Genomic DNA, 22,575 nt, shown 5'->3' on the forward strand with positions numbered 1-22,575 from the left:
TCGATGACACAGAGAGCAGTGAAATGAAAGACAGATGGAAAAAAAAAAAAGCCTTGAAAATCACAGTGTTTGGCATCGACGACAGGAGCCGCTCAACGAGCGAAAGGCGCGCTTTTGTCCTTCACCGTCTCCCTCTTTCCGATTCTGTGCATGCATCACATGACTCGCATATGGAAAAAGGAGAGTGAGGTAACTGTATGTGACACTTTCAATTTCTATGGTAATAACACGACGCTGTCCGGTTTAATAAGCCTGCGCAGTTTCACTGGAAATCAAATTCTCTTTGACGGGAATCGCAGAGAAAATTTGGGTTAACAGTTCTATCATAAAAGTGGACTTCAATGGCGTTTGGCTCGGAGTGACTTGCATCAGCAAAACAGCTTTACTGACACATGTTATGGGTTATGAATGAGTGAATGTGTGTTCCAGCCTCTGCAGAAGCATTATACAGTATAAGCAAGGCAACAGGTGTCATGAGCAGTCCATATCTCTGGATATGTGGAGCTGGAGTGAGATCTGTGAAAGCCTCGGGGCACTTTGGTTGGACAGTGGTTATTGACAAAGCAGAGACAGCCAGACAAGAGACACTCACGAAAAATCTGAAGGTCTGGCTCAGGTGACAATCATGATATTGTCACTGATGCTCGCTGCATATTCGCAGCTTAGACAACAAGTTGGCCAATAATTAGGGAAAGCTCTGAGAGTCATTGACGAGTGCTGGACTGAAGGACGGAGGGAGAGTTGAACAATGACAGACACCTTCCATCCTGCTTAAGGGTGCTGATGCTGAGGACAACAAAGAGCTCTGTTATATATTCAACCATGGACTCAACGCTTCTCTTTTGGGACTCAAAGAAAGTGCAGAGCATAAAAAAAGATCAGATCTGATCTGAAAAATCAGATAACAGAGTGACAGAAACCTCATGATGCCTGATCTTTACACTTATTCTTGTCAAACTGCACGCTCACCATTGTCTATGATGTGATGTGCAACCATGAACTTAGTCATCCATCTTGTACCGCTTTATCCTCCATGAGGGTCACGCAAGGGAGCTGAGCCAATCTCAGCTGACATAGGGTGATAGGCGGGGTCACACCCTGGACTGATCGCCAGTCCATCACAGGGACACATATAGAGACAAACAACCATCCACACTTTCACTCTCACCTATGGTCAATTTAGAGTGTCCAATTTACCTAATCCCCCATATTGCATGTTTTTGGACTGTTGGAGGAAGCCAGAGAACCCACAGAAAAAACCCACGCACACACGGGAGAACATGCAAACGGCATGCATTGTTCTGACCGGGTCGCGAACCCAGGTCTTGTTGCTGCAAAGGCAAGAGCGCTAACCACTACCATGAACTTATCTACCAGGGATTTTAATGACTAACCATTACGACTGTCTTGCGTGTGGTGTTGACGCCGCCAGACGAAAATGCCATTAATAAAGTCTGCTTTCTGGACCTCGCATAATGTTGATGTTACAACTTACACCAGTAGAGGGCGCGCATCAACCAAAACACTGACTTAATTAGTAGGAGAAGTGAATTGTTTTGTGAGGCTCACATACGATCACTTATGTGCTGTTAAAATGCGATGTTTGAAATTTAAACAAAAATGTATGTGTGTTTCTATAATTTGGGAATGGAGAATATGATTTATTTTTTTAAATATACTTTATACTTGTTTTGTAACCTGCCTTGAATCTATGAATATAATTTTCTATAATCCAGCATCTTGTTTTTACTATTAATGCTTATTAGCCCTTCTGTACTTCTCATAACCGTAACTCGAGAACTACCAGAAAGCAGAGGAATAGAGCTTTGCGTTGGATGTGTTGGAGCGGAAACATCTGAAACATGCAGGGCAGTGGGTCCCCAGGACCAGGACTGAGAGACACTTTAGGGAGGACCATATAAAATAAAAAAACACCTGAACATGTACTCCAAAACAAGGCAGAAACTTGAAAACGTCCTAGGACTGACACAAATGTTTGTACATAATGTAAAATAGTTCAACATTCAAATTGTAAATGTGAAAGTGAAATTGTGTGTTTGTCATTCAGACTTCCTATTTGGCTTTAAATGTGAAAAATCCAAATCCATTTTTTGTCTTTTATTCCTTTAAAATGTTTTGCACAGTCAAAACACACAGCAATAACTGCCAGATATTGAAAGTTAAAGTTATCTTGGGGATAAAAGGGGCAGAAGCACTCAATCATTGCATTTTTTTTTTTTGTGACAATTCTACAGCCATAAAATCAAAATAAATCCAGGCGGCCTGGAATTTCCAAGTGGGTAAACATCACCATCACCTGCATTGTATTCTGAGTTAACAGCAATCAATATACACACTCTGCAGCTGTGGCTGTGATCAGCTATAAAATAAAAAAGGTTTTTCATGACGTGCCCTTGTGTAAAAACATTTAAATGCAGCGACAGCTCTTCCACGGCTCCCAGGAGGCCTCCGTGTCCCCGTCTCCTGTGCTCGAGGCCACTGATTTACAGTACCTGCCACTTGCCAGTATCTCACTACAGGGTATTTAAGGTGATGCCTGTGTGTCTGTTTAATCCTCTTCATACAAAAAAGGTCATTACTGGAGAAAAACGAGAGGAGAACGTGACAGGCCAGTTTAGGTGAGGATGAGTAGACACAGTGAGAGTGAGAGAAAAGATGCCACTGGAAGAGATCCAGACCTTGAATACGCAGCAGACAAGAGCAGAGAGTGGAGATGGTGTGTGCGTGAGAGGCAATGTCACCTGACCAGGCAGACAGCGTCACATGATACTCGTCAGAAGAGATGGAAGAGATGCTTTTAACCATCTCACTCACTTCACCCTGAGGAAAACACTTCAAGTCCCTTTTATAAAAAGACATGTTTTTGCTTTGGAATAAATGATTCACAGTGGGGACTAACACTTTTTTTTTTTAAATGTAAACTTAAATTATTTATGGACTTTAGGCACAATAAGAACTTCCTCAAGAATATATTTGATTCTTTTCACAAATACCTTATGTTCACATACTTTCATATATTCCCTGAGTGATCTCACATCATTCATGTGCACACTGAATCCACCAACAATATCTAAACTACGTATGATCTCACTCTCTCATGTGTTCATGCTTCATTACAAAGATTCACAAAATGATCTGGAACTACTACGGTGGTCCTGAAGTGCAAATCACCAACACACAAATAGGAACACACAACATTAACAAAAAAACACCAACATTAACTGAAACACAACATTAAATAAAACACACCAACATTAACTAAAACACACCAACATTTGAAACACAACATTAACTAAAACACACCAACATTTGAAACACAACATTAACTAAGCACACACCAACATTAACTGAAACACAACATTAACTAAAACACACCAATATTAACTGAAACACAACAATAACTAAAACACACCGACATTAACTGAAACACAACATTAACTAAAACACACCAACATTAACTAAAACACACCAACATTAACTGAAACACAACATTAATTGAAACATAACATTAGCTATAACACACCAACATTAACTGAAACACAACATTAACTAAAACCCAACATTAGCTAAAACAGACAAACATTAACTGAAACACAACATTAACTGAAACACATTAGCTAAAACACACCAACATTAACTGAAACACAACATTAGCTAAAACACACCAACATTAACTGAAACACAACATTAGCTAAAACAGACAAACATTAACTGAAACACAACATTAACTGAAACACAACATTAGCTAAAACACACCAACATTAACTGAAACACAACATTAACTAAAACACAACATTAACTGAAACACAACATTAACTAAAACACAACATTAGCTAAAACAGACAAACATTAACTGAAACACAACATTAACTGAAACACAACATTAGCTAAAACAGACAAACATTAACTGAAACACAACATTAGCTAAAACACACCAACATTAACTAAAACACACCAACATTAACTGAAACACAACATTAATTGAAACATAACATTAGCTATAACACACCAACATTAACTGAAACACAACATTAACTAAAACCCAACATGAGCTAAAACAGACAAACATTAACTGAAACACAACATTAGCTAAAACACACCAACATTAACTGAAACACAACATTAACTAAAACACAACATTAGCTAAAACAGACAAACATTAACTGAAACACAACATTAGCTAAAACACACCAACATTAACTGAAACACAACATTAACTAAAACACAACATTAACTGAAACACAACATTAACTAAAACACAACATTAGCTAAAACAGACAAACATTAACTGAAACACAACATTAGCTAAAACAGACAAACATTAACTGAAACACAACATTAACTGAAACACACCAACATTAGCTAAAACAGACAAACATTAACTGAAACACAACATTAGCTAAAACACACCAACATTAACTAAAACACACCAACATTAACTGAAACAGTGCCGTTGTTTTTCAGTTAATGTTGTTGTGATTTGCACTTGAGGGCGACTGTAAACGACCCATGTTTCTCTGTTCCTCACTTTACTAAATACTGAATACAGTTAAACAGTCTGTGATCATAATGTGGAAATGTTTTGATTTGTCAACTTGTCTTTCAAACTCATCTTGTTTGACTTAAAATAATTGTTATATATTCTAGTGTAATTTAGGTTTCAACTGCATCAAAAATGTTTTGGTGTACTATTTTATCTTGTATTTCGTTTCCAAAACAGGAAAAATACACAAACTATGAACAAACTGCTAAGCAAAGAAGAAAGATTTTTTAACGTCTAATATCTCCCAGTTTAAAAGGACTTGCTGTTTCCATCCCTCTGTGAACAAATATACACATGCAGAATTAGTCACCAGCTGGAAAACTAGGTTAATTGTCTGTTTCCTATACCACCATTCTAATTACACACAGCAGTGAACCATGAACATCCTCAGGCTATAAGTAAACATATAATGTAATTATTGCGCATCACACACACACACACACACTGTGGACTGTATGATTCTCTCAAAATCAGACACTTCCTGACACCACCTGAAGTCGCAACGCTTCAAATCTCCGTCACGGGCCCGAGCTCATGGTCTCACAGATTCCCTTTGACTTTCCCCTTCACCTCTTCCTCTTCTCCCCCAGGAGCAGCCTGGCCTCGGGCTGCCCGTTCATCTGCCCGTCTTGTAATTACTCTGAGTGTGCATGAAGGTTAACTCTATAAACCCATGCATGACAGGATGTAAGTAAGACAAAGAGACCGTCACTGAATTGAAATGAAAACGACAACACCGTCTCCGTTGGTTACAAGTTTACCAAATGCCGTGAGTGTTGACAGTTGTTTTCTGTAAAAGTAAATCCACCCGAGATAATAAATGTTTTCAATTTCCACAGTGTCTGCTCACCGGAGTTATGTGTGTGTATATATAAATATGTACTATAATAACACATTAGCATACAAACGACTGAAACTGGGGCAAAAAAGGCAAAAGTATAATTTTGCTCAGTGGGCAAACTACACGCTTTCATGAAGGTATAATATAATGTGATTTTACTGATCTAAAAAACCCCAAAACAAAACAGTAAAACCCCTCATTGGCCACTATTTATGCAGTAAAAACCACTATTTTAGTCAAATGTTTTCACTTGGATTTGTAAAAATAATAAACAAATGAAATGAAGCGACCGAGTGCTGAGATGAAACGACTGGTTTTTATGAGCCAACGTGTGGGAGGTAAGTCGATGAGAAAGTAACCCTGTCTGAGAGAAACGTTTCCAGGTGTTTGAGCCGGACATGTGCTGTGCTGTACTGTAATAAGAGCGGTGATGGATTCTTGTGGATGTAGAACTGAACCGCTCCGCTTGTGCTTAATCGTCTGTGGGCGGAGCTTTTGTCTCTCGGGTCAAGAATAACTAAATGTTTCGAACCCTGACTTTGATTATTTGTGACACAATCCACAAATTTCCTTTCATTCATTCCTGCAAAACTCTACTCTATGTTGGTTTGACGTTTGCTCGGCGACAGATGGCTCAGAAAAGCTGCTCGGCTTGTAACAGGTACGGAAAAATTAAGAGTGCATTATTGCAATTTTAGCCACTTTATTTGATTTTCACATTATTGTTTATAATGTCTTTATGGTCAGCATCTGTCCAGCCTGCTCCAGGAGGAGGTGACCACGCTTTCTGCCCGGAAAATGTAGAATGAGCTGCGTTTGCACATCAGGCAGGTCGACTCACTTCCTGTTTTTAAGTCCTCTCTTAAAAGTCATTTCACACTTTAGCGAAACAAACCGAACCTTTCGGATAACATATTCCCCTCCATGCAAGAATTACTGAAGGAGAAGACGAGACAAATCAAGAAAACTGGCTCATCTGTTGGTTACTGCGGGACAACTTCTGTTTCTGTTAAACTTGGATTGGATTAGAAAACCGCACAGAATTTCTGACACAAAAACAAGACACCTGACTCGAGAGGTAATATATGTACAATAGGTATGGAAGAAGGAGCGGAGTGTTAAAACAGAAGGTGGAAACAGCCTAAATCCAATCACACCGAGTCCAATAAACCTCTTAAGGGAGTGGATCAATAGGTCAGTCAGTGATCTTGTCCAAGTGACGCTTGAATTAACCGACCTCTTTTCACTGCTGCGTGAGACAGAGACCCCCGAGCACTGCACATTAGGAGAACTACACAGATGAGCAAAACTTTTTTCAGTGTGGATGATGAAACGGGATCATTTCCTCACAGGAAGTTATTTCTCGACACCATGACTACAGGTCAGCCGGATAGATTTTTGAGTTTTGTCCGATTCATTGAAAAAAACATCTTAAAACACATCAACATTAACAGAGTGGGACTCCCTGAGCTGCCTCCGCTCGTCATGGTTGCTACTGCTGGAAATAGCACAAATAATGAGCTGAGACCAATAAATAAGCTCCAATATTAAAGACACTTAATGCTGCTTTTTGACTACACAGTCACAGCACGACTCGACGTGCCTCGGCCCGGCTTTTCCATTAGCGATAGTAGCTGGTACTTGTATTAGTACCTGCTCTGGTGAGGTTCCAAGCGAGCTGAGCCAATACTGTACGTGACGTCGTCAACAGACTGCCGGCCACTGATTGGTCAGAGAGTGTCGTCACTGGAAGAGTCATGAGCGCGACGTCCGACACAAGAATCAAAGCGAACAATGCCGAAGCTGTAGATCAGTTAAAAAGACTTAAAACCCTGAAACTTAGGCGTTAATCTCCGACATTTAGCAAAGGAAACGTCTAAAATCTCAACATTTAACAGAGGAGTCTGGTGTATTTAGTGACGGCACTGCTGGAAGCCTGCGATCGTGAATCATAACCCGTTCAGTTCAGTGACTGTGTCAGACGGAGTCTGTGCTACGGTCATGGAGGAAGTACTCAACTAATATTTCTAATTAACTGATTCTAGTGATTTGATTTGTGTCGCGTATGAAACAAAGTCACGGCAGTTTCGCGCAGCCACGCTGTGGTGACTCCGCCCACATTGAGGAGGAGCTATATTGTAATGGAAAACCAACCGAACCGTGCCGAGGCGAGGTGGGACCATGTGGTGGAAAAGCGGCGTTAGTCTCTAAAGAAGGAATACGACTGTGTCATGAACAACATTTACGTGATCCATCGTTTCACACGGCGAGAAATGCCAAGACTGCTCCCGTCTCTCTTACATACATTTAAATGTCAGCTTTGATAATGCCAACATCACATCATTCTACACCTTTTTTTTCCCTCATACAATTGAAGAGTCATACTTCAAAATGCCAGAAAAAGGGGGGGGGGTTCATCCTCTGCATGTTAAAATAATGCACTTCAGTGGGAACACGCACACACTTTATAAACGACAACAAATGCTGCAACTGGAAAAAAGAGTCGGCGTTTGAAAAAGAATATCGATATTAAGTGGCTGACAATAATCCAGGGTACAGTTCCTGCAATTATGATGAAAGGCAGCTTGGTGTTTTTAGAGAATATTCTCAAAGTGTTGACTCAGCAGTGCTCGCTCTCAAAAAGCAACCATTTAATTAGTGAGACGCAGGAGGAGGGAGGGGGGCGGCGGCGAGGGTTGGAGGGGGGCGGGGGGAGAAAGACAGAAAAAAAAAATCAATTCTCTGGCAAATCATAAGCTACGTCTCATCAGAGTGAGTAAATGAATCCCTGCTCGCTGTTACGCAGACATTTTAATACTAAAGGCTGCGTGTGAGGCATCAGGATGAAGACAAGGGGGAGGAAACAGTTTCCAGTCGAGTATCTCCAACACTGAGTGGCGTTTCACAAACACAGACTGTTTCATTAGATATAGATTAGGATTGGGGGACCTATGAATAGGTTGGCCGATCAATTTTAGCAATTTTTAAAATAATCTGCATTGGCGTTTTGTACCAAAGAGACTTGAAAAATGCAGCTAAAATGTCTATTTTTCATGACGAAATGTTCTCCAACATCCGTTTGAGATATTTAGTATTTAGTTGAGCTTATTTTCCATTTAAATATAATCAGTAGCAGAGCTATCGTCTGCCCTGATTTTTCTGAAGGTTGGCACTGCATAATAAAATCCACTATTGGTCGATGTATAGCTCTGACATATTTACTGTCGGATGACTCATATCTTTAAAGGACGTGTTACTAAAAGCTGTGAGGCTGAGTTTGTATCTTTAAAAATATTGTACAACATGGTTAAGATGAGCTTTTGTGTAATGCTATGCTGCTCACATGGTCTCAATCAATTGATAATGTCTGTGTCGGTATAACTGAACATAGATTCTGATTCATGTTAGAACCAGTTTAATCCTATTATTGGCCATTATGTTGAATTGGCTACATCTGTGCTACACAGTCACAAATGACAGATCTAAACAGATTTGCCATATGTACATCATTTTTCTACTTTGTTGAATTGGATGATAAAAAATAAATCATTTAAAACTTAAAAATGTTGCTCTTGTTGTGTGGAAGTGATGTTTTTTGACTGTCTGACGGAGCTCTTCTTCTGTAAAGATTACATCTGCTGTAGCGCATCTCTGCATCTGATCACAAAGAGAATTAGAACGATTCCTTCCCTGCTCCCTCCTCGAATTCTTCTTCTCCTGACTTGGTTCTTCACAGCCGAGTGCACGCTGATGGATTTTCTTTGAGGCCTCAAAGATTTTTCCAGGCGCAACACCAGGAGTGGAGCCCGGCTGCATCATTTACTCATGACGAGAGCGGCATAGTTACCCAGGGTAGTTGTGATTTATCCTCCTCCTAGTATCTCTGCCTCCACTACCTTTCCCCCACCATTCAGTCCCATTCCCCTTGAAATCCATACTGGACGATTCATCTTCACATTACACCATGGTGTGAACATGGTTACAAAGAGCTGAGCTCCCCCTGATCAGGACACAAGCTTGATGTTCTGCACATTGAGGTCTAAACCCTAATGCTATTCCTGCTGTTGCCGCCCATGCGAATTCTTCGGCACTCTAACAACTGACTGTGTGACGCAAGATGAAACTGGAACAAAAGGGGTTTCTGATATAGCAGCATCTTTACAGAGTAGAGCGTAATTTCAATTTAAACACATTCAAACCACTGTCAAAAATGAGTTTATCCAACAGCAATGTTACACTTGTAAGGCAAGACTGGCTGCAAACAGGTTGGCGTCGGAGTGAAAACACAGAAAAACCCCCACATATGTGTCCGTCTTCTACCACTTTATCCTTCACATGAGGGTCGCCACACATAAAGACCATCCACTCTCACACTCACATCTATGATTATTGACCTTATCCCCAAATCAAAAGGAAACCGGAGAACCAACTACAGTGTTAGAGGGTTAACTACAATATCAGGGCTGTTCAATTACAAACTCTGATGGGCCACATTTTCAAACCAAATTTTAAATGAAAAAATGCAAACAATTGCATAAAAATAATGAAAGAACTGCACATGAACAGAATCTGAGGTGGTAGCTGTCATGTATTTCACTTTGACATAAAAATATGTTGCTCATTCTGTCCTTTGCACACCTCAAAGTGCATAAAAACAAAGAAATGTGCACTGTAGTAGCTGTCAATTGTTTCTCTTCAAAATTTAACATGAATTAGTTTGTCATATTTAACCCCGATGCAACATAAAGTGCATAAAAAAAAAAGGTGCCCAATATTAGCAACGGCATTAGTTTCTCTGAATTAAGATACATATCTAAGTCACATATGACCCATGAATGGTCAGTGCTACTGTGGGAATGTATGTAGCTACAATTCTATTGCTCAAAAATCTCCCCTGTGCTGCCGGTGTATACACACAAATGCTCCCTCAGTTAGGTCTGATGCAGAATGACAGACGCAGCATACAACACATTAATGCTGCATTATTTCTGTTCACAATGACCAAACAACGAGAACAACAAAAAACCACGAAAAGTCACGGACTGCAGCTTTAATCAGCTTCCATTGTCATATCAAGGAGACTCATTTTTTAATTGTGCTAAGAGTGAAGTGAGAACAGAGGCTGGGAGACAGGTGGGAGAGGAAAAACAAACACACAGAGCACACACGCACACACACACACACACACACGCAGTTTTCTCTCGTCTGCTTCATGGGTTAAAAAAAAAAAAAACACGAGTCTCTGTCCACGGTGCTGAAACCAGCCTCACTACGACTTCCCACATCTGTTTAACATGCAGTTAGAGTTCATGTTGGTTCTCCAGCTGAAGCTCAAAACTGACATGTCAGCACTTGTGTGCGTGTGTGTGTGTGCGCACGTGAACCAGAGCAGGAAAATGCATATGCTGCTCTTTTTTTTTTTTTTTTTACAATCAAAGCTTTAAGTAAACTACCTGTGTGTGTATACTTCTAGCCTCTTATCATGATGTATCAGCAACTACAGCACCAGGAACACTGTTTTAAAATATTCCCAGAATAAACTCTATATTCAGTAAAAGTGCTTCAAAACATCATTTCACTACAGACACTCACCTAATTACTCACATTGTCGTGGAAAACGTAAAATTCATTCCAAAGCCGGCCTCAGTCGTTAGCTGCAGGCAGGTTCCTATGGGCTTGACTCGTATGTTACCGTTTCAACGTCATGTAAAGGCTTTTGCACATTTATTTCCACTAGCCGTAACATCCAGGTTATTGTGAACGATGATCTCTAGATTTAACGGTAACATAACGCTCAAAAATATAACGCTTTTTACACCAAACCTATAACAGCTTCTCACGGACAAGTCCACCGAGACAAAATGCTACATATATCTACCTATGCCTCCATCTATCAGAGCTGCCAAAAGGTATCAAGGGTCCACTGTCCACTGCCAAGTTCCTTTCCTTGCAAGAATATTTACTCACATGGTTAACTACTTTAACTGTTCACAAATAACAAGTAATCCTGCATTAGTCATTTAAACTAATCCCTAAACTAAATGAAGTCAATAATGGCTCCTACACACATATTCTTAAAAGCAGACCTGGGGTTCAATATAAAACAGCCATAACTGTATGATAAGACACAAACTAGGCTCTTTTCAAGGTTCCCTCACTAGATCCCAAGGGCGCCAGGCATCTTGATCAGATACACTATCTCAAGTCTTACTAGCAGACCGATGTATGTATCAGACCTGGCACGCTGCTCGCCAGAATCTTCGACGATGATGCCTCACTGTTCAGATGTTCTCCTCAGATCTGAGCTATCAACAGTAAAATCTTTCGACTTAACCTCACTGACTCCAGAGGTTCCATCATTGATCGTCTCACCTGATAATTGAAAAAAATCTCTGTAACAATATTGGTATGGCCTGTATGCTCCTGCACTTGACTTTTATTATCTTTGTCTTTTAGCGCATGACCAAGTGTAAAGGGAACTTGGCTTGTGAGTCCCCACCAGGTCAAAAAAGGGCTGGGGCGCTGCGCAGTGGCTGCTCCTACCTCTATAAAGGATAAATGATAATAAACACTGCTTTGAGCACAGTGCACGTCACTCCTACCGCATCCCCGCTCCTTTCTTGTGGTGGCGTTTATGGCTCTTGTTTAACGGAGATTGACAGACTCACAGATCTGCTGCTGCAGCTCCAGCAAAGCCAGTGGGATTTCATGTTCCCCGTCTCTGCTGTGATTATACCTCACACTCCCCCCCCCCCCCCCCGGGTCACTGAGAAGCCATGACGGCATGAACTCACACACACACACACACACACACACGCCATGACTGACAAACAGGACAGAGGCAGGTGGTGATGGAGGCTGAGGCTGTGTCCTCTGGAGCTGAACGCAGAGTCAAGTCAAACACTCTGTGTGCAGCATGGATTACAACCGGCTTCTCCAACTCCGGCAAACATGAGTACAGAGTCAGGCCGAGGCAGCGTGTTTTACAAATGACAGACGGATTAACTGAACATGAGAAAGTCAGGGAGAACTGTGGGAAAGCACGGAGCCCCTAAAAGGGACAAATGAGTTTTTTTTTTGCGTTACATTGTCCTCGAAGTAAGTTTTACGTTACCATTTTGTGTTCCTTCACAATAAGTTCTGCGAACGCTCGAAATAAGTTTTATGTTACTATTTTGCATACTAAGTTTTATGTTACCTCGCAATAAGTTTTGCATTACCTGATAGTAAGTTTTACGTTACCATCATATGTTACCTTGCAATAACTTTTACGTTACCATCATATGTTACCTTGCAATAACTTTTATGTTACCATTATATGTTACCTTGCAATAACTTTTACGTTACCATTATACGTTACCTTGCAATAACTTTTACGTTACCATTATACGTTACCTTGCAATAACTTTTATGTTACCATTATACGTTACGTCGCAATAGCTTTTACGTTACCATTATACGTTACGTCGCAATAGCTTTTACGTTACCATTATACGTTACCTTGCAATAACTTTTACGTTACCATTATACGTTACCTTGCAATAACTTTTATGTTACCATTATACGTTACGTCGCAATAGCTTTTACGTTACCATTATACGTTACGTCGCAATAGCTTTTACGTTACCATTATACGTTACCTTGCAATAACTTTTATGTTACCATTATATGTTACGTGGCAATAACTTTTACGTTACCATTATACGTTACCTTGCAATAACTTCTATGTTACCATTATACGTTACCTTGCAATAACTTCTTTGTTACCATTATACATTACCTCACAACACGTTTTACGTTACCATTATAAGTTGTGTCGCAATAACTTCTTTGTTACCATTATACATTACCTCACAACACGTTTTACGTTACCATTATAAGTTGTGTTGCAATAACTTTTATGTTAACATTTTGAGTTACCAATGTTTTATATGTGTATTATTTTCGGTCTAACAGGGACACAAATATTGGTCTCAGTCGTATTACCCCCATAAGGTCAGCTGGTAACGCCAAAAAAAATCTCATTATGTCCCTTTAGGGGCTCCATAGAGAAGTAACTGAAATAATGTCTAAATATTAGCCACTTAAAATGTGTACAGCTATATTCACATTTATGTGATTTTCTTCCTACTCGTGAAAATTAAAGGTTTTCTGTTGTTACTCTTGTTTTGTTTACATTTTTTTTAAATGACATCAGCAGCTGGTGTTATCATTTGAGTAGTGTCATTATTTTTTTGAATTAAGTGTAGTGGGATGATTTCAGGAAGTGCGTAAAAATGAAAGTGTCATCCATGCACACACACACACACACACAAGGATATGAGGAATAAAAAGCACAGAATATAAAGCCTGTGTGACTCCAGCTCACATTATTGCAGATGTGCAGATGTCACCGTGGAGCACGAATAAATAAATAAATGATTTTGGGTTTTTTTGTCTGCAGCAGAGCCAAAATGTGCTCCTTTAAACTTGGCTTGAGTTCTTAAATGAAAATGACTGATCCATCTCCGGACACTCACCTCAAACAAGGGTCCAATTTTGTTCTTCTCCAGGTAAGACTGGATCCTCGACTGCTGTGGAGACGCCATGGAGAGAGAGGGAAGGAGAGAGTTGTGCCTCGGCAGCAGCTTCTTCAGCGGGATGAAATCATGGGGTGAGCCGGTGTCATTCGTCCTTCAGAGGGAGCGTCTCTCCGCGTGGGAAAAAAAAAAAAAACGCACAAAAAAAACATGCACAAATGCCGCCTCAATGCGTCAATAAGCGCGGAGCAGCTGGCGGCTCATGGTGGTGGAGACTCAGCCCGGGACAGTCTCCAGTCTGTGGACTCATACACTGAGTCTGTGCGTGTGCGTGTGAGTGTGTGTGTGTGTGAGAGAGAGAGAGTGTGGTGGCAGCAGCAGCAGCAGTTTCCCCCGTGGTCGTGGATGAAGCAGGCAGATTACAAATCTTCCGCTCACTGGCTGCCAGTGGAAAGTGTGCCACTCCCATTTATCTCAGCTCAGCTCAGCTCAGCCTGCTCCTCTCTGTCCTCTTATCTGTGACTGTATCTCTGTGACTCCACCTGCTTATAGAGAGAAGAATATTATTATAATAACAATAATAACCTGACGTGTGCTGGTCATTTCATTTACGCAGCTGCTGCGCATTCTGCTAATTAGAGAGGAAATATGACGAAAACTAAGCGACAGTGACTTTCTTCCAGTGGAATTAAAACTAAACATGTAGGAAAATACGAAATTAAGTCTGCGAACTATATTATAAACAAAGCCACTGAGGTGAACTGGTGATAATAACTGCACTCATTTAGGTGGAATATTTTCAATTCTGCAATTTCAGAGGGCTTTTATTCTGAAATGCCAAATCAGAATGGTCTGATATTTTGTGAGGATCACCCTGAGGTGGTCTACTATCAGTGTGAAGTGGAAACTTGTGGTCTCCTTTTTTTATTTATAGATAACAGTCTGAATTTAGGTGGAATATATTTCTAATTATGTTATTTCAGAGGGCTTTTATTTTGAAATTTCATTTGTACAACATTAGGACAGAATGAGCAATTATTTTTTATTTCAAAGTGGAAAAACATGACTGCTGCTATCTCAGATTCTGTTGATTTTGATCTACAGTGATTACATTATTTAAAATCACACTCCATTCACTTATAAACATACATAAAAACAAATTGTTACCTTATTAGAAAAAGTCCTCATCCTCTTCCATGGAGTCCATCACGTTGTATCACCCTGTTTGTAAAAGGTCTCAAACTCTGCAGCCAATATTCATTCATTCATTCATTCATTCATTTGTCACTGAGTGTAAACGCTGGTTTTTGATCATTATAAACTAATTTTACAGCATAAATGTTGTTATTGTGAACTAAACACCGTTCTGTACCAAAACAAACACTTGATATTCATCATGGTGTTTCCCCTTCACTGTAATGTAAATCACTTAAAGGCGGAGGAATTTATTCAAAAGTATGAAACCAAATCAAACCATGCTGGACGTTAAGAACCTGCTACACTGGTCTGTCCTTTTAACACATACTGTAGGACGACACTATGAACACATGTTGATATGTCCAGGAATGAGTTGTGTGTGTTTTTGTGCAGGATTCAAGGCTAAATTGTGCTTTTACCATGATTTATATGCAACATAAGAAGTATAATTACTTTACATGATGGTCTGTCAGAAATATGACTAAGTGCCGCTCAGGTCTTGAGAACGCCTGCTTTATTTTAAACCTGAGGCAGAAAAATAGCTGGTTTGCTTAAACTTGGTTCAATGCATCCTTGTTTTATACAATGTTTATGTTTCATTGTGCAGTTCCCTTTCTAAATACATGCAATTGCAATAATACTAAAAATAAAATTGCACAATACAAAAACATTTCCATAATATGAGTACCATACTATACTTACACTGTTTCCATGTTGTTACTTTAAACAACAGAGACGTGACGTACATGTAGAAACACGACTGGAGCGCACTAATGTCGAGTTTTATTCACCCTCTCAATGATAACATCCAATAAAAGAAAAAGGTAAGATAGAAAGATACTTTATTTCCTGAGTACTGTCCATAGAAAATAACAGAATATGCTGTAACTCATAGATCTACTTTGAAAATACTACTGTACTGTATGTTAATACTGATAAACAATACAAAAAAATCTTCATATGCATGCACATGTCATACAAATTTAAAATATCTGACAAACAAAAGCATGACTCTGTCCTAAATTTGTATATTTACAAGCAAATAAAAAATGTTTGTGTTAGAAAATACACATTTTTAGGAGTTATGGAATACTGACGATAGCAGAAGAGGAGCAAGCGCTAATCTGGACAAATATACTGTTGGTGAGTTTATCTCGCTTATTATTGCAAGTTAAACTAATGGTGTGACATTTATCATTTATCCCTCGTGAAAACAAGCATCGTTTTTTAGTTTTTGAGCTCATTTAACCTTTTTTTTTCTCTTCTCTCGGTCAGATTTCAGTAAAAACAGAAATACATATACAGTACAGCCGTGACATGATATGAAGCATTAAAAATACTATTTACCTTTTTTTTTCTTCTTTCCAAACTTCTATTTACACTTAAGGCAGTTATGATTCTCCACAAACAAAAAAAATGCTTGATAACTGTTGTTGTTTTTTTTTAATAAAGTTTGATCCTTCAGGGGTGGAGGAAAAAGAAAACAACCCTGCCCCCGGAACCTTCCAGCATCTTCCTGGGTGCAGTGCATTATGGGTCGCCGTCTGGGGGCGGAGGCTGGCACAGCTTATACAACCTGGTCAGAGGAGAGAGAAAAAATTACATTTAATCCAATTAATAATCAGCCGAGGACAAATCATTTGTCTTGGAAGTTCATTAACCATGTTTGGAAATGTAAAAACGACCTTTTCCACAAGCTCGGTTTGTACAGAAGTAAAAATATCCGGCTTGGTAAGATTCATGAGAGCAGTTTTCATTAATATAAAATATGATTTTGTGCTGCTTTAATGAACAGAAAACATCAGTTTATTCATAATTCATCAGTTTTTCCTTTCATCTCTGTGTAAATTCTTCCACAAGCAGCTTCACTGCCACCATTTCCCCATGATCCACACAAAACAGACTTACATATGTACGGAAGAGGATTAGTGCCACATGTTAAAACATTTTATAATAAAACAGCATAACTTCTGACATTAAAATCAGAATTTAGAGATGAAAGCAAAAATCAGAGTTCTGAGATTAAAGACAGAATTCTGAGATTAAAGACAGAATTCTGAGATTAAAGTCAGAATTCTGAGTTTAATGTCAGAATTCTGAGATTAAAGACAAAATCAGAATTCTGAGACCCATGGCCAAGTGGAAAGGGAACTAGGCTGGTAACCGGAGGGTCGCCGGTTCAAATCCCCACCAGGCCAAAAAGGGCTGGGGCTGGGGTACCCCTGAGCAAGGTACCCAACCCCCAATGCTCCCCGGGCGCTACTTAGTGTGGCAGCCCCCTGCTCCTAATTCTAGGATGGGTCAAATGCAGAGGAATACTTAAAATTATTAAAGATAAAGTCAGAATTCTAAAGATTAAAGAAAAAAAAATCTGAATTATGAGATTAAACTCAGAATTTTTAGATTAAAGTCAGAATTCTGAGATTAAAGACAGTCAGAATTCTGAGATTTAAATTAGAATCCTGAGAAAAAAAAGGCAGAATCCTGAGATAAAAGAAAAAAAAAATCTGAATTATGAGATTAAAGACAAAGTCATAATTCTGAGATAAAAGAAAAAATCAGAACTATGAGATTCAAGATAAAGTCAGACCTCTGAGAGTTAAGATAAAGTCAGAATTCTGACTGCTGCTTTATTTAATTATATATTTCATACATGTGGCACAAACACTCTTCCTTACATATGCACTCACATACACACACACACACACTGTAACAGAAATGACACAACGTGAGGGAGAGTGCAGCAACTTTGCTCTGCAGCCACGACGTCTCGACACCAATCATCCTGAGACTTATTTGTATTTGTCAATTTCACTAAAAGGTTCTGTCACACAGAAGCCGATATGTCACAGCCTAACGGGCCGAGGTCTTGGAGCGACGGAGAACCTTTCTTATTGGAAGCATTCGGAGCATTCACTCCTTCACAAAAACAAAAAAAAAAGACTGCACTTTTAAGAAAGCGGAATTTGACTGTAATCCATGTAAAACAGAGACTTGGCTCAATTCCATGCATTTCTCTATTTCTCTAATTATCGTGTGAAATCTCACACTGAAGCCACACAATTCAGTAGTTAACTCTTTTGTGGTGAGCTGAAGGTCTGGACACACAAGATTAATATTTGCACAAATCTGAATGAAACTAAATCATGTCGTCTCCTCTCCTTTCAAATCACCGATTGTCCTGTGCCAGGAGATGAAGTGTCAGTGAATATGACGAGATAAAGACGTGTGAGGAAACAAGATTTGACTTTCTAGTCAGTGGGTAGTTACACGCAAAGGCTGCTGCTGCAGACATTTAAAGGGACAGGCTGGTGTTTCTTCTCACTGACTCATGGACGTGGTTGCAGTTTTTTTTTTACCTTGGGACTGATGACGGCGTGCGATCCCTCACTCCCAGGTTCTTGGCAGAATTCTGAACTCTCGCGCCCTACGAGAAAAAAACAGAAATCAACTATTCATGACACTGTGGATAAACATGGACAGGACAGGAAAAGACTTATTTGGATTTTATGGCTGTAGAATTGTCAAAAAATGTTGAATGAGTGAGTGATTCTGCCCATTTTTCACTCATATCTGGCAGTTATTTATTCAACCCTATAGGAATTATTGTTCTGAGAAGCTGGTGAATCTTGTCCTGAGGGGCTACCGTAATGACAAGAATATGGGTGCAATTAAAGCTCTATTTCTCTGCTTTCCAGTATTCATCCATCCGTCCGTCTTCTAACTGCTTTATCTTCACACATTTATGTTTGGTGCCGTTTCCGTGTGAGGATTTTAGTGACTGGTGACGACAAATCTAGGGACCTTCTGTCATAAACCTAAACACTTTACAAGAAGGAAATGGCACAATTCTGCCGCATGAGTGAGATCCATCAGACTGTATTTGCTGCCGACGGAGAGTCGAACACACTGATCCGTTTGGTTTATTCGAGTGGCAACGATGATGTTCTCAAATGTCTTGTTTTGTCCACAAACCAAAAGGATTAACTTCTAATGATTTCTTTTGTTATCTGGAGAAAATATTCACATTTAAGAAGCTAAAACAATCAGAAATAAGCATCAAACCGATGAATCGATTATCAAAATAGTTGACGGTAATGGATTAATAATCAATTCATCGCGTTATTGTTTCAGCTATAGTACTGTGCCAAACGCGGGGTCAGATCGCAGTAACGGTAATGAGAAGCACGCATGCCGAATCCTGTCTGCGACAACAAGATGGTTACAGAAGGACTTAAACTAAGCTTGGACACTAAGTTATTAGACATCAATTGAATATGTCTTCTCCCGTGGCTTTGTATGCAAAAGAGAAAAATTACATCTGGTGATTCAGCATTTGTTTGTATATATAATACATTGCCTCGAGTCATGTGATTCACCACTCCCTACTGTGTGGAATCGTGTGTATAATTGCGTGCATTATTCAACACCGCTGTATTGATTTAGCTTTGAGGTTTCGCTAATTTTAGCAGTAAAACTCGGGTTAGAAAAGGTCGATCGTCTCCTCCTCCTCCGTGGACTTGGCTCTTGAACAGGTTTGTTTCACACTTTTTTTAAAGAACTATAGAAAAGCTTAAAAAGGAACATAAGCATAGATGACTTTGAAAGATGACGACTGTTTGTGTTTTGCGCGCTGCGGCGGTCGATTGTGCTCCGTCAGGTGCTGCTTTGTTCACATTCTCGTAGTCTGTGCTTTACTGTGTGCAGAGTCTGCAGATCTGCACATCTGCAGGGGCAGAGGGAGGGAGAATACGCAACTCAGCTTCTCAATTTAGACACAAACACCTGCTCTCACAAATAATTCAGAGTCTCTGTGATGCACACGCACAAGAGTCCACGACCAGACGGGCAGTGAGTGGCTAAAGGTAATGATATAAACACAAACAGTTTTGGTTTTGCTCCTATTTTTCGTGAATTTAACTTTTAAAAATGGAAGATGACTGATATACAAACAGAAGTCTTGGACGTTGTGGTGCAACGGTGGCACGTCTGACTCCAGATCAGACTGGGTCAAGGTTTTTGGGCAGGGTGGTGTAGTTTGGGGTGGTGTGTGTTTATAGGTCACGACTTCAGGCTTCACAAAATGCATTTTTTCGTCTTCTGAATGTGTTGTCGGGTTATGATTCATTTTATGTAGTGATATAAAGTAGCAATAATTGTGTCACAAAAATAGACCAAGCGAATTTGTGATCAGGTGTGACATATTTTTCAAATTCCACAATTTGTGCTTTTATATACAGTAGTTGGTGAATATAAAAATAAAACAAATTTTTTTGAATCAGATTGGTGACAAACATACGGCCCGCGGGCCAGAACCCAGCCCACCAGTGGGTCCGATCCAGCCCCTGCATGAATTTGTGAAAATCACATCCAGATACCTGTGGCTAAGCGGGTTGCTCCTGTGTAAGTGTTTAACTTAGGCATAGTATTGTTGAAATGAACACTTTCTTCTTTCTCAAGAAACTTAAAAAGACACTGGAGAGCTTGTTGTTAAAAGGTTATTATGCTATTATTTGACTGGTCTTGCTCACTTGAGATCAAAATGAGTTTAACACCCCCTGGCCTTTAGGTTGTGCAGAAAATAGGATAAAAGACAACTCTATATTGCAGGTTCTTATCGCCTCTGTATATACATTTTAACATACTAATGGAAAAAAGCAGCTGAAATGCAAAAGTGAAATTCACTATCACTGACTGATGCCATTTCAGGAGTATGATTAGTGCACAGGTGGTCATTGCATTTGTTTCCGCTCTAAAAAGCTCCGTTCTTTCATGCGACAGAGAAACTGCAGCTGTGTAATTAACACGCTAACTTGTTCATGTTCTTTTTTGCCGCCTCCGACATCGTTTAGAAACATTTGGCGGGCGGCACATCCCGCAGGCCTCTTAAACTGCAGGCCTGCAGTGTAACCCGGGACGACGCCACATCATCAGGTGTCTGCCTTCACCTGTGAGATCAGCGTTCCCACGCAGCTGATCAAACAGCTGCTTTGCTCAGTGCAGATTTCCACACATTTGTGAACCTCATTTGAGAGAAATTTGCATCATTTACTTCAATTCGCAAGAAAAATGGGGGCAAAAAAAACCAAAAGTGTGTTAGCTGACCTCTCAAATTACAGCTCTGACGTCTGTAATCTTCGTGTCGGTCCTGAGTTGCATGCAGGTAACAGGATCGCATCAGCAATTACTCAATGAATCTGATTCCTGCACACAGAGATGCCTCTGATGTATTTAACGGAGAAGTTCAGACGACTCAGAGACAACAAAACTTCTGACACCTGACAAAGTCAAATCAGCAAAGTCGGTATTTCCCCTTGGAACGCCGAGCGCGAATTAAAAACTGTTGACATTTCGGAGACGTTTGACAAAACCAAGATAAATATTTCACTGTCCAAGAAGTGTGTGCACAGTCTTCGACTGCTTTATAATGACCATCGATTCACATCCACAGATTGTCTTACACTTCTCATTTCTCACATTTATCTTTTAATCGCCGTCCTCCCTCTCACCTTTCCTAACGTTTAAAAAACAGACCATGTTCCTTCAACGCGAAACACAACAAGTTTGCTCATATCCAGGAGTTCAAACCATGATTTAACCACATTTGCTTAAATGTTATGATTTAAAAAAACGTTGCAGTTAGAGCTTGAGCAGTTGATTCCTGCAGCGACGCGACGCCATGCAGGTAACCCTCAGAGTAACTGTTCGGTATAGAGGAAGTGGAGGTGAGTGATATATATTCACATTCATTGTCTGATGTCTGAGATAATAAATGGGTAAACAACGACAAAAGAAAACGTCTGACAAAAAAAAGTAAATCTGATAAATGAACCAAAACTATGACTCTGAGCAGGTGCAGGTGTGAAGATTCATAGACGAAATACCCTCAAAGCTACACTCCACACAGAAGACGGATGGTGTTTTCAGACACATATAAGTACTAACTCAAGGTCAGACGATGCACAGACAAGTTACATCCTCCTGGCCGCCGGCCCACTTCTCTGTGTGTGTGTGTGTGTGTGTGGGGACATAAATGCCTCTCCTCCTGCAGTATCACTGCCCTTTCCTCTCACTGCAAACGGCAAAGTAACCACTATCTAAGACATATAATCTGGTTTGTTTGTGGGTTTGTTTGGTTTTTTTTGGAACCAGCAAGTCACAGGAATTCCTTCACTTGACCTCGAACAAACAAGCACCAGACTCTCCAAATTCATATTTGTGTTGCAGTACATTCAACATCTGACGAGATTAGAATCAGGCAGAGGACGCAAAGGACAGAGGATCGGGCAAACGTTAACCTTGAGAACATGGAGCATTTCTGCAGATTTTTTTTATGTCTATGTTTAAACGTACAGTTTATACAGAGGATATAAGAATGTGCAATATAGAGTGTCTTATATCCTTTTTTCACCAACTATATAAACACACCTGAGCAAAAAGTAGTTTTTATGAAC

General features: G+C 39.8%; 2 protein-coding genes across 3 annotated transcripts in view; both read right to left on the bottom strand.

The window, feature by feature from the left end:
* The window catches only part of c1h8orf34 (chromosome 1 C8orf34 homolog), a 68,867-nt gene extending 54,446 nt beyond the window's left edge, over positions 1-14,421 (bottom strand). Inside the window, exon 1 of the mRNA XM_058643063.1 lies at positions 13,925-14,421. Within this exon, the coding sequence (XP_058499046.1) occupies positions 13,925-13,993 (69 nt within the window). The 5' untranslated portion in view covers positions 13,994-14,421. The remainder of the gene's footprint in view (positions 1-13,924) is intronic.
* A 1,525-nt stretch (positions 14,422-15,946) lies between these two features.
* The window catches only part of prex2 (phosphatidylinositol-3,4,5-trisphosphate-dependent Rac exchange factor 2), a 123,041-nt gene continuing 116,412 nt past the window's right edge, over positions 15,947-22,575 (bottom strand). For both annotated transcript variants that reach the window (XM_058630069.1, XM_058630059.1), the window contains 2 exons: positions 18,481-18,548; positions 15,947-16,697 (listed from right to left, as the gene is read on the bottom strand). In XM_058630069.1, coding sequence (XP_058486052.1) covers positions 16,652-16,697; positions 18,481-18,548 — 114 coding nt within the window. In that variant the 3' untranslated portion in view covers positions 15,947-16,651. The remainder of the gene's footprint in view (positions 16,698-18,480; positions 18,549-22,575) is intronic.

Source organism: Solea solea, chromosome 1, assembly GCF_958295425.1.
Source record: "Solea solea chromosome 1, fSolSol10.1, whole genome shotgun sequence".
NCBI lineage: Eukaryota > Metazoa > Chordata > Actinopteri > Pleuronectiformes > Soleidae > Solea > Solea solea.